At 35.9% G+C, this 13,732-nt stretch overlaps 1 protein-coding gene across 2 annotated transcripts in view; it reads left to right on the top strand.

Moving 5' to 3' along the window:
• Nucleotides 1-13,732, top strand: part of RYK (receptor like tyrosine kinase) — a 96,697-nt gene that overhangs the window by 65,427 nt on the left and 17,538 nt on the right. For both annotated transcript variants that reach the window (XM_072955149.1, XM_072955124.1), the window contains exons 10-13: nucleotides 3,270-3,339; nucleotides 10,093-10,225; nucleotides 11,489-11,598; nucleotides 11,755-11,914. In XM_072955149.1, the coding sequence (XP_072811250.1) occupies nucleotides 3,270-3,339; nucleotides 10,093-10,225; nucleotides 11,489-11,598; nucleotides 11,755-11,914 (473 nt within the window). The remainder of the gene's footprint in view (nucleotides 1-3,269; nucleotides 3,340-10,092; nucleotides 10,226-11,488; nucleotides 11,599-11,754; nucleotides 11,915-13,732) is intronic.

The following is a 13,732-nucleotide window of genomic DNA, read 5'->3' as shown; positions in this document are numbered from 1 at the left end:
TGGGTTGATTTAGGATTGGAAGAGGAGGAAAAAAGGAAATAATAGTGATAAGAAAACACAATGTGGATACTGGAACTGTTTCACAAGATAAGATTTCTCTTTCCGTATACATTTGAATTGTAGCCACTTGCTTGTTTCTGTGTCTTACCACCGTAATTATAATGTTCTTTCAGAGCCAGACGGAAACAAGAGAAAGCACAGTGAGTCCTTAGCCAGGATATGGTCATGGTTTGCATGGGAAACACAGAGGAAGTGTGCTGACCACATTCTTTGCCTCAAAATTGTTAAATAACTCCACATGATTGAGTATATGAGATCTGTTCTTTGGGAATGTTATTTTTATTTTTAAATTGAAGCTATGTAGAGCTGATGAAGTTCGTTGACAAATGTATAGCTTTGTTACAAGCTATACAGTTAGAAGCATAGCTTAAAATGCAAAAAAAAAAAATAGTTTTTAAAAGAATGACCTTTGCCTTTGGACATAAGCTGGAAATTGACATTTGGCTTCTTAAAAGATTTGTATTTTTTTCACAGAGATTTAATGAATATTCCAATATAAATTTCCAGAGATTGAAGTTAGGAATCTGATTTTTACAGAATGAATATTGTGAAATTGAATTCCATAAAATGAATCAATTTGAGATTTTGATATTACAGTATTATTTTCTTTAATAGCTTCTAATTTTTTACAGCTTAGAAATAAGTGGATTTTTAAAATCATTTTGTTCTTTCTTATAACTTTTAGAATGTAAATTATTGTATAGTATACTTCTCAAATGTATATATATTAAGGGTAGACCTTTCAGTATTTAAAATTAAAAGATTAGGACCAGACTGGGTAAGGAATCCAGGAAAATGATTTTTCTTACTTAATATATAAAATTATTTTTTCTCCAAAGTTTTCTTAGCCTATCTTCCAGCACAAGTGCCCCTTGTTTAATAGAACATGTTTATCAAAGTTAAGAACTTGAAAAATTATTCCAAAAATGACACATCCTGAAGTTACCTTTTATTCTACTTGGATCTCTGTACAAGTTTACAGGAAAGTAAACCCTTACCAACTGGCTGCAGACCTCCAACTATTACTAGTTTTTATTTCTAAAAACATCCTTCCAGCCCCTAAAGAATCCTAGCCATAATTTTATTAAAAATCAGATCAGAAAGAGTAAAAAGGTGCATTCTACCATTTACTAAATGATCCTAAATTTTAAACAGTTTTTAAATAACTAGAGTTTATTCCAGCATACATTGGGATAAAGTTCTTTTTCTAAAGCAGTAGCAAGTGTTTCAAGTTCTTTGCTTTTGTCTACTCAATTTGCATTCCTACAGAAGTTTTAACCAAGTGAAGCTGTCTGGAAAGTAGACAGTAGTAGCAAGTAGTGGGAGAGGGAGTGATTCCATGGGTTAGTTAGACTTGGAAGTAAGTGAAATTTATGATTTCTTAGCTTTGACAGCTCCACTTTTAAGGAGAGAATGTGTGATCATGGTGCCTGAGTTTAGTGGTCTGGATTTTACTGTTAGTTCAGCATTTTACTAGATAGAGCTGGGATGTGGGTCTTGGCTTTGCCAGTCTTATCTTTTTCTCTCTTCTACTGCATTGATAAGAAGATTTATAAATTATTATTACTGTTTTTTTACTGTTGACATACAAATTTATTATTAGTTTCTTTGAAAGTATTAACAATATACTCTTAATTTTGTTTTTGAAATCTAAAAACCATTTTTAAAAAATTAAAACTCATTTTCAGTTTTATAATGAAAATATATTATTCACTTAATGGAAATGTTCTTTTCAAACAGTGGAGAAAATCCTCTGTACCATTAAGCTAGTGATCCCTGTAAGATAAGAAATCCTTGTAGATTTGTGCAGATATTTGATGGCTTCAAATTCTTTGGAAGGTGCAGACTAAAGACATTGGTAAATTGCATTTATCATGTTTTATTTCAAAACATTGAACTTAAAAGCCAATTTTAGTTCTGTTTTGTTACTTTGGACCAAAAAGCATGAGTTAAGAAGCTGAAAATAAAATGGAATAATCATACTAATTTTGGGTATTATCTGAAAATTAAATCTTCTTCTGCTAATGTAATATTAATTCTTTTTGTTTGTTTGTTTTTAACCACAGAGAGGTAGGAAGAAGAAGACAATAAAATGCACCACAATCTCCAGTCACAACTCCTGTGGTCATTTTTTATAGTTGTATATTAAGTTAGAAAGTGTAAACAGGACAGAAAGTTACAAAATATAAATTCTCCCGCCTCTAAAAGTAACCACCATAAACAATTTCTTACGACTCTCCATGAGTGAGAAAAAAAAAAGCACCAAATATATCTAATTTTCCAAATAAATATGTTTTTGAAATACGACTGATCACACACACACAGTTTTGCACCTTACTTTTAAAATTTAATGCACCTCGCAGATCTTCCTCTGTCAGTGCATATAGACAAAACTTCTTAAAAAGATAGCTGCATAGTATTCTTGTGTGCTAATTTAACTAGTTCTCTGTCACTGGGCACTTTGGTTATTAGGGTTTCTGGCTGTTACAGTTGAACAGTTGTACAGCTGTACAATTGGTGAGCTTCTGTGAGTAGACTCTTAGCAGTGGGACTGATGATGGTGAAGGGTACGTGCACTTAAAAATTTTGTTAGATACTGCTTCCCCCACCTATCCAACATGCTGTTGATGAGCCTGTTCCCTCACACTCTTGCTTAAACTGGCAGGTAGCGGGCTTTTTTGTCTGTTCCAGCCTGACGAGGAGGATGGCTTCTCCCGATGTAACTTGCATTTCTTTACTTAGGAGTGAGACCGAAAGTCATTTTGAAATTTTGTTGGTCATTTGTGTGGTTTGTTTTTTTCAAGTAAACTATTATGTTTATATTCTTTGCCTCCTTTTCACATTTTTTCCTTATTGATTGTATAGATTCTTTAAAGAAGAGGGGAAAATGAAGTTGGCCTTTTACATACATTATGTTGTAGCTGTTTCCCCAGTCTGCTATTACTTTCACTACTTTGTTTCTGGAACCTTTTAATTTCTAATTTTTACATAGTCAAATCTATCTTTAATGGCTTCTGTTGATGTTGACCTTGTCAGTGAGACTCTACCTCCTGCAATAGAATTTCAGCCTAGACCTATTTAGATATGCCTGTAACTTTTATGAAAATTTACTGTATAGTCTGATGTAACTACTTACTAGTACCAGAAAATATTGATGTTATATATAATATTATCATACTATATATGACAATGTCTTTTTCTTTACGCAGATCAAGCTTCTGAAATTCAGGTGACAATGATGCTTACTGAAAGTTGTAAGCTACGAGGTCTTCATCACAGGTAAGAGGAGAAACCACCCAGCATTTAAATGTTAAGCATAGTAAACACTGTATGCTACATTTTTAAGAATGTTCTGATGTGTTCTGAATTGCAGATGTTTTTAGAATAGCTTAATTTTTTTCCTGAATATAAAAGTGGAATACATACTCATTGCACAAAAAATAAAAAACATAGTAAAGTGTAAAGAAGGGTATAAGCTCACATCTGGATAATTATAGCTGAGCTTTCAAGGAAGAGTTTATACATATTTATGTGCATATGTCCCTTCAAAAATAGTATAATGATACACATATGCTAAAAATGTTTGTTAAGAAGTTTTGAGCATATAGAGTACCAAAGACAAGAATAATAAACACCAATAAGCCCATCTCCTGAATTCATTAATAATTAACATTTTGGCTGTTTTTGCTGTGCATGTGTATATATGTATCTGTCATCTATTTAGGTACATATAAGTAGATAGATAGATAGATATTTTATTTGTGAGTAAATTGGACATTTCAGCACTTTCGATGCATTTCTAGCATGCATTTTCCGAGAAATTGAGGATATTTTCCTATATAATCACAATGCCATTATCCTTAACAAGGTTAACATGCTTCTTGATACAGCAGAACAATGTATCTAACTCTTCATGTAAGTAAATTCATGTCCACATTTAAAAAGACTACCTAGCAGTACATTGAACAGATGGACCACATTTTAGTTAGCCAATCTCTCCTCATTAGTTCATAGTATGAGTTTTAAAAAAATACTTATAGTTCTATATGAAGAACTTTTTTTAAAAAGCTTAATACCAACCTCTTCACAGAACTATAACAAAAAAAATTCTATCTTCTAAGCCAAAAAGGGCTTAAATATAGTATCACAATGTGCAGCAGGGTCAGTGTTGGGGCAAGATTTGTTTGGGTTTTTTTAAACTATTGTATAGAGTCAACTTAATTTGTATGCCTACTGAAACTTTGGTCACATATGTTTTAAATATGGAATGGTGTCCATTGTCACTGGAGGATATTAATGGACTTCTGGAAAAAAAAAGAAAGTGATGTGTGCAAAAGGCATCATGCATTGTAGTTTCTGTGTACTTTGAGCAGTTACTTGAGTCTACCAAAAGATAAGATGACTACACTGTTTTATCTTTGAATTTTATTTATGCTTTGGTTCATGTTCAAAAGAATCTGTGAACCTAAAAAGAAGGCAGCTATAGTAAGATCAATAAAATGGTAATGAAAATGAAAACAATTTTCTGTCATTGTGATGGTAGAAAAGGAAACAAGCCAGCAGTAAGGAGTTATTTTTACTGTGGTTGAGCATAAAACAACTCTTAATTTCTGGGAAACCAAAGCTGAAGGAAACATTAAAATTTGATAAATCTCATTATTAGAAGGGAAAGAAACTTACATGTTTCTTGGGGGAGAAAAAAATTTTTCTGGTTTCAAATTCTGAAGCTGATGTCTGCGTAGGTTTACCATATACTTGGGACATTGATTAAAGTAATGAACAGATATACTTTTTTTATTGAAGTATAGTCAGTTTATAGTATTGTGTCAATTTCTAGAGTACAGCATAGTGTTTCAGTCATACATATACATACATATATTCATTTTCATGTTCTTTTTCACTATAGGTTACTATAAGATATTGGATATAGTTCCCTGAGTTGTACAGTATAAACTTGTTTATCTATTTTATATATAGTAATTAGTATCTGCAAATCTCAAACTCCTAATTTATCTTTTCCCACCCACTTCCCTCCCTCCACACCCCAGTAACCATAAGTTTGTTTTCTATGTCTGTGAGTCTGTTTCTGTTTTATAAATAAGTTCATTTGTCTTTTTTTTAGATTCCACATATAAGTGATATCATATGGTATTTTTCTTTCTCTTTCTGGCTTACTTTACTTAGAATGACCATCTCCATATCCATCCATGTTGCTGCAAATGGCATTATTTCATTATTTTTTATGGCTGAGTAGAATTCCATTGTATAAATATACCACAACTTCTTTATCCAGTCATCTGTCAGTGGACATTTAGGTTGTTTCCATGTCTTGGCTATTGTAAACAATGCTGATATGAACATTGGGGTGCATGTATCATTTCAAATTGAAGTTCCCTCTGGATATATGCCCAGAAAGGGGATTGCTGGATCATATGGTAAGTCTATTTTTAGTTTTTTGAGAACTCTCCATAGTACTTTCCATAATAGCTGCACCAAATTACATTCCTACTAGCAGTGTAGGAGGGTTCCCTTTCCTCCACACCCTCTCCAGCATTTATCATTTGTGGACTTTTGAATGATGGTCATTCTGATGGTCATTCTGTGAGGTGATAATACTTCATTGTAGTTTTGATTTGCATTTCTCTCGTAATTAGTGATATTGAACATTTTTTCATGTCCCTATTGGCCATTTGTATGTCTTCATTGGAGAATTGCTTATTTAGGTCTTCTGCCCATTGTTGGATTGAGTTTTTATTATTATTATGTTGTTGTTGTTGTTGTTGTTGTTGTTGTATGCAGATAATCTTTTTAGTTTCACTGAAAATAAAAAAGCCAGAGGCCTTTAAAAAAGTTGAACACACAGTATTGAGGGACTGAAGATGTCCTTTTGAAGGGTTAAAATTGTGTGGTTTAATATTGTTATTTTCCACTCAATATTGTTAAAATGGCCATACTACCCAAGGCAATGCATAGATTCAGTACAATACCTATTAAATTGTCAATGACATTTTTCACATAACTGGAACAGAAAATTTTAAAAATTTGTGTGGAAACACAAAAGACCCCAAATAGCCAAACCAATCTTGAGAAAGAAGAAAGGAGCTGTAAGAATCACATTCGTTTACTTCAGACTATACTACAGAGCTACAGTAATCAAAACAATATGTTCTGGCACAAAAACAGACACATAGGTCAGTGGAACAGGATAGAAAGTCCAGAAATAAACTCACCCACTTGTGGTCAATTAATCTATAACAAAGGAAGCAAGAGTATAAATGGAGAAAAGACAGTCTCTTCAATAAGTGGTGTTGGGAAACTGGACAGCTACCTGTAAAAGAATGAAATGAGAACATTCTCTAACACCACATACAAAAATAAACTCAAAATGGATTAAAGACCTAAATGTAAGACCTGATACTATGAAACTCCTTTAGGAAATCATAGGCAGAACAGTCTTTGACATAAATTTCAGCAATAGTTTTTTCAAAGCAGCTCCTAGAGTAATGGAAATAAAAGCAAAAATAAATAAATGGGACCTAGTTAAACTTAAAAGCTTTTTGCACAGCAAGGGATGCCATCAACAAAACAAAAAGACAACCTACAGAATGGCAGAAAATATTTGCAAATGATGAGACCAACGAGGGACTAATTTCCAAAATATACAAACAGCTCATATAGCTTAATATCAAAAAAAAAAAAAAAGAACGCAGTCAAAAAATGGGCAGAAGACCTAGTCATCTCTTCAAAGAAGACATCCAGATGGCCAACAGGCACATGAAAAGATGCTCGACATCGCCGATATTAGAGAAATGCAAATCAAAACTGCGAGGAGGTATCATCTCACACCAGTCAGAATGATCATCATTAAAAAGTCCATAAATGATAAGTGCTGGTGAGGGTTTGGAGAAAAGGGAACCCTCCTACACTGTTGGTGGAAATGTAAAATGGTGCAGCAACTATGGAGGACAGTATTGAGGTTCCTTAAAAAACTAAAAATAGATTTACCATATAATCCAGCAATCCCCCTCTTGGGCATATATCCAGAGAAAACTAATTCAAAAAGACACAATGTCCCAATGTTCACAGTAGCACTAATTACAGTATCCAAGACATGGAAACAACCTAAATGTCCATTGACAGATGAATGGATAAAGAAGTTGTGGTATATATACACAATGGAATATCACTCAGCCATAAAAAAGAATGAAATACCATTTGCAACAACATGGGTAGACCTGGAGATCGTCATTCTAAGTGAAGTAAGTCAGAAAGGGAAAGAAAAATACCATATGATATCACTTGTATGTGGAATCTAAGAAAAAAAAGATACAAATTATATTTACAAGCCAAAAACAGGCTCACAGACAACTATGGTTATCAAAGGGGGAAAGAAGAAAAGAAAAAAAAATTCTCCTTGTGATGAGAATTCTTGGGATTTACTGTCTTAACAATGTTCCTACATACCATGCAGCAGTGCCTGATGGCAGGCACTTTGCTGAATGCCTTGCGGCTCCACTCTGCAGAGGCGCTTGGCCAGACCGAGGACTGGACGCATTCTTGCCTCAGCTCCCCACAGAGCCTGCCTTTTCCTCTGCCTTGTTCTCTGCAGCACCTGCCTCTGCCCTTGCTCATCCACTCTTACAGATCCCAGGCCTTCCTCTTTATCTTCCTTTCCTTAGCAAAATGGGCAGAATGAAGAGTAGCCATGCACACTTTGAAATGTTTTCATGCAGCTTGTCACCTCTCCCGAGGGCTTTTAATCCTCTGATGAAAGAATAAAGGATTTGATCTTTTCCAGCAAAATGACTGGGCTTGGAGCAAATGCTTTAAAAAGCTCTGCTCAGTGAATTTCAGTCATGAGGAAAGGAACAGAGAAATAATTTTGATGCATGGCTCTTCTTATTACCCCGAAACCATGGCATGCTCAGCTAAACCTGAGTGCAAACCTGCTGTAGTCTTTTTTTTTTTCAGTTTTATTGAGAGAGAATCGACGTACATCACTGTATACGTTTAAAGCGTACACCGTGATGATTTGATTTACACATATTGTGAAATAATTACCACAGGAGGTTCAGTTAACATCCATCTTCTGATATAGATACAATACAAAGGAAAGAAAGAAGAAAAGAAAAAAAAATTCTCCTTGTGATGAGAGCTCTTGGGATTTACTCTCTCAGCAGTGTTCCTGCATCTCAGACAGCAGTGTTAGGTATAGTCATCCCTAGGAGTTATTTATCTTATGTAACTGGAAGTTTGTACCTTTTTGACCAACTTCCTCCAGTTCCGCCTCCCGCCCCCTCCTGCTGTCATCACCGTAGTATGCATGGGTCCTGATGTGAGAAGAGGCTCTATCCTCTCCCCTGTACTCGGCCTTGCTCTGCTGGGAGGGACTGTGCAGTGATCCAGGGGGAAACAAGGGATTGGAATCAGATGAAGATTTGAATTTTTTTTTCCGTGTGCTTGCTGTTTGTCCTTGGCAGATTACCTTACCCCTCTCTCCCTGCATGGATTTCATCACCTGTAAAGAGAGACTAAGCATCACTGCCGCTCTCAGGCTGTAATGTAAGCAGAGGCCCTACAGAGAGGCCTCATGCAGGTTCACTGGTCTCTGAGTCTTCATTTTCCCGGCTCCTCAGGGTCAGTGCTTTCTTTCCCTGTTAGTAATTCCTGCACAGCATGAGGGGGGGCCTTCGGCGTTCACTTGTGCATTGTTAGGCCAGAATTGTGAGACTGTGGTTTTAAAAGAGATACATAGTTAATTGAGACAATTTAGGAAATACAGAAAAGGAAGGTAGACATGATCTAAAGTCCCACAACTCAAAGACAACAACTCTTGGCATATTTCTGTGCAGTTTTGTTCCTTTTTCTCCATATTTGTAAGTGTCTTGCAAACATAACTGAATTTTGTGTCTTGCTTTCCTGTAAAAATAAGCTTTCACTCGTATTCTCTTAACACCTCTTTGTGACTGTTCGGTTGTTTTATGCTATCCTCTTATTTCAGTATACTTCCTTATATTTGGACATTCAACTTGTTTGCAACTTTTTACTAGTAATACTGCATTAACCATCCTTGTCCATGTAACTTTCTTATGTTTAATAATATTTCCTTATTAATATCCTTAGAGGCAGAATTTACTAAGTTAAGAAGTAGGAATGTTTTTAAGGCTGTTATTTGGTGTTATTTATCAAATATTTATTAAATGCTTATTTCTGTGGCACAGAATACAAAGCATTGGGTGTAAAAAAGAAAAAAAAGAGTTCACTTTAGTTTTTTCCATCTAGGAATTTTCAGCCTAGTCGGGGAAATGAGGTAATTTTGTAAAAAGTTACATAATCTTGGGGAAAAGGAATAGTTATTTCCAGGTACCAATGGAAGAGGTGTCATTAGACAATAGGATGAAAGTATTTATGTGTGCCATGGAAATTTTAAAACAAACAAGATTTTTTCCTACGTGCGTGGCTTTATTTGTATATCATAGCAACATTGTGTGGTTGGTGGCATCCTCATGTTAGAGGTATGGAAACTAAGGCCAAGAGAGGTGTTCACACAGACAATGAGTGGTAAATTTAGGATTTAGAAATCAGATTCTAAATCCCATGTGATGTACTGAAGACTTCTTGGCTTCTTGTGGCAGTTTCAGACTCTTGGTTATCGTACTGCTCTGCAGACTGTGTGGGGCTTTTTTCTTAAGCCTGATGATGAACCAAATGTTACCATAATATGCTCATGCTCAAGTCATTTTTTAGGGGGATTACCCTTTAAAGATTTAGTGTGGCTAGAGTGTGTTTTAAGAGACTCTAATCCACAGGAAACATCTTTTGAGTTTATAATTTTTCCCTATCAAGAAAGTGCATTTGTAGGAAACATTACAGTCATTTAAAATTTTACATTTTTAATGATAATCATGTTTTTAAGTATGTTTGAGATTTTCTTGTTTTAGGTAATTTTTATTTTGTTACTTATAATTAAAAATAAACCCCTGACGTTTCAGATTTCACTTGTCTTTCTCCTGATTTCTTATTATTTTACAGAAATCTTCTTCCCATTACCCATGTGTGTATAGAAGAAGGAGAAAAACCCATGGTGATACTGCCTTACATGAATTGGGGGAATCTTAAATTGTTTTTACGGCAGTGCAAATTAGTGGAGGCCAATAATCCGCAGGTGAGAAAACTTTGCCTGAGCACCAGTTATTTACCAGTAGCTTCTAATATTTCTGAAAGTAGATGTTAACATTTTTGTATATAAAGTGTCTGAAGGCCTGCAAAACAAAACTCAGAATGAACCAGAAGATATGTATAACCTGTTGACTTAGAAGAAGATGGTTTGTGATTCCTGTCTTGAGGCTTACACTTTGCTGATGCTGAAGTTTTTCCCTGTATAACCGTTGTGTATTTATTCATAATCACCTCAAACCTTTTGTAACACCGTCTCAGTCATTTTTCTGATAACTCTTTGCGGGCTCTGGTGCTGAATCTCCCTTCTAGGAATGGAAATCGACTTTACAGAGCCACTTGGTCCATACTGCACACATGCCTGCCACACCCCCCTACCCCCCTAAAAAGCTGGTGATGACTGGAAGTATAGATTGTGGGGGATAATTTGGGATATTTTTAATATGCTTGCTTGCAAGATATCAGTCATCTAAGAGTTTCTTTCTCTTTACTACTCATGCACATAGCTGTGAGGCATTTGTTGGATTCCAGACACATTATGAAGGTAGTGGTAGTGAAGTCTAGTGGGTGTTTCGCTCTCTCCTGTACCTTGTAGCCTCATTAATTTGGTTTTAGGATTTGTAATAATGTACTTATTAGAGTAGCCAGGAGAAAGTAGATTCAAAAGCTGCATTGAATATTTGGCTTTATAGCTATGAGATGCTCGGTAAGTTGACAGATTAAAGCTAGGCTTTCCAGCAGGTGGTTGGAGGCTGTGACCCGTCAGCACCACCTGGAGAGGGATTTCATTGCTCAGCCTGCAGCACTGGCACCCTGGCTCTGGAGGAGCCCGTCACTATGGAGAGCTGTAGACCTGCATTAGTTTGAAAGTGGTCCCCAGAGGATTGCCTCCTACTAAAAACCTATTGTAAAATAATAATAAGCATTATTAAATATGACCTTGACAATTCATTCACTGAACAGATAACTTATTGAGCAGCTACTGTCTATGCTGGTTGCTGGGGAGACAGACCTAACAGATGAGACAGTGCAGTAAATGGTAAATTACATATTGCAGGATGATAAGGACTACGGCAGACATAAATACAGGGAGCTATGGGAACATACTCTTGGTCAAGAAGTAGCTTTTTAAAACTCAGTGTGTAGGTGTAAAGAAGTATTTTGGGATGGAGTAGGATTGTGGAATAAAATAAGCAACTGCCCTCATCATTTTTGTGCTGCCTGCAAACATTGTCATTTTCTGTTACCACAGGCAATTTCTCAACAAGACCTGGTACACATGGCTATTCAGATTGCCTGTGGGATGAGCTACCTGGCCAGAAGGGAAGTCATCCACAAAGACCTGGCTGCTAGGAACTGTGTGTAGGTGCCATGAGCTCGTTGTTTGGTGTTTAGTGCCCCCTGGATGTGGGGTTCTCTCCTGGAATCACCGTGGGAATTGTGTTGTATTTGAGTGACTGTGGTCCATATTTTTAAGTATTCTGATTGCATTTGATGTTCACTGTCTTTACTTTTCAGCATTGATGACACACTTCAAGTTAAGATCACAGACAATGCCCTCTCCAGAGACTTGTTCCCCATGGACTATCATTGTTTGGGGGACAATGAAAACAGACCAGTTCGGTGGATGGCTCTCGAAAGTCTGGTTAATAATGAATTCTCCAGTGCTAGTGATGTGGTAAGTGCTGAGACCCCCAGAAATGAACAGAATGAAAATGAAGAAGAGGCTCCAAATGTTTTAAAAATGCTCTTCTATTCTTTAAAAAAATCTGGTAACTGTTCCCCAAAGTAAGGAATTCAGAAAGCAAGTAGAGTTAGTTCCCAGTCAGCCAGTTTATGGAGATAAACTATGATCTAAACCATGGGCCATCACTGTGTGTAATCGCATTTCGTCCTCACAATAATCTGTGAGAGGGCTGTTAACACTATGAGGTAGGTAGACACTATTCCATTTTCAGGTGATAATATTGAAGTTAGACAGGTTACAGTATTTGATTATTCCCAGAATGATCAAGTTATTGCTTTCTTTTTTCCAAGTGACCTCTTCCAAGTATTATGGCCTGATCAATTTATAATTCCCCACGTCACTCTCTTCCCTTATGTCAGTTTTGCCCATTCAAGCAGATCATATAGTGGGATCCTTTATACTTAGTGATGTATAGTTTCAGAAGCCACATTTATTTGTGGGTTTTTTGTAGGCATTTATAACTGTTTTTAATTTCTGTCACTTTTCAGTCTGATTTGGAAGATTAATTAATTTTCGTGTCTCTTGCTTACTGCACTTTAGTATTGTACCTGAATATTTAGAGATTAGGTAAAACTTCTGCTTATAAAGTCGCCTTGTCTCACTCAAATGATATCTATTAGTGTTACATGTAAAATCTTATAGAGAAATTTGCTTTAAAGTTTCATTTGTAGAAATGGGGTTACTATATCATTGTATGTTGTGTCTCATTGATGTATTCTATTTATAATATAGGGTTACCCTTTTACTTCTAAGTTTGTATGGTTTAAGGATTACTCTTTTAATACACACTTTCCCTCAGTGTACTAGTGTCCTGTGGCTGCTGTAACAAATTGCTACAACCTTATTGGTAAAACAATGGATTTAGTCTCTCACAGTTGAATACTGGAGGCCCAGTTTGAAATCAGGGTGCAGGCAGGGCCTTGCTCCTTCCAGAGGCCCTAAGGGGGAAACCTTTCTTGCATCTTCCAGCTTCTGGTGGCTGTTGGCACTCCTTGGCTTCTGGCTGCATCTCTTGTCTCCATGTTCGTGTCAGCTTATCCACCATGTGTCTGTTTCTCAAAACTTCCCCCTGCTCTCTCACAGTGATACGTATGATTACTCTTAGGACTCACCTCATTATCCAGGATACACTTCTACCCTTGAGGGCCTTAACTTAATCACATCTTTTGTCATATAAGGTGATATTTACAGGTTTTGAGGGTTAGAATGTGGACATATCTTTGGAGCCACCATTCAATCCACTACACTCAATAATTGAAATTAGCTAAAATTTCCTTTCTGAAAAACTAATATTCTAATTCAAAATCCTTGAAATGAGAGTGATTTGTTAAGGGAGGAGCCATTTCTTGTTATTATGATCTTCTAATTTTTTTTTTCTTTTTCAGAAGCTAGGTTAGCTGTTTGTTATATTGTGCTTTTCTACACATCAAATGTCTTGATAAAACATGATGTGAATGACCAATTTACATATATAGGTTTTAAAATTTTTTCCCTGTAAATTAAGGTTTTTTATTTTGCATCTCTTCATAATACTTTGTTTTAACTTAATTTAAAATCAACTACTCTGAAAAAAAAAAAAACAACTTACCTGACACTTGACAGATGGGCAGAGTAAATATGAGTGATGGTGAGAAAGATGTTGTCTGCTTCACAGAGCTGCTGCAGAGGTTACTAGTGGGTGGAAACTGGCCTCATGTCACCAGGGTCTTTCCTAGCCAGAGGCGTGGGGCACGTTGGAGAATGGGTGGA

The sequence above is a fragment of the Vicugna pacos genome, chromosome 1 (genome assembly GCF_048564905.1).
Source record: "Vicugna pacos chromosome 1, VicPac4, whole genome shotgun sequence".
NCBI classification, from domain to species: Eukaryota; Metazoa; Chordata; class Mammalia; order Artiodactyla; family Camelidae; genus Vicugna; species Vicugna pacos.
This window is presented reverse-complemented; position numbering and strand designations above follow the sequence as displayed.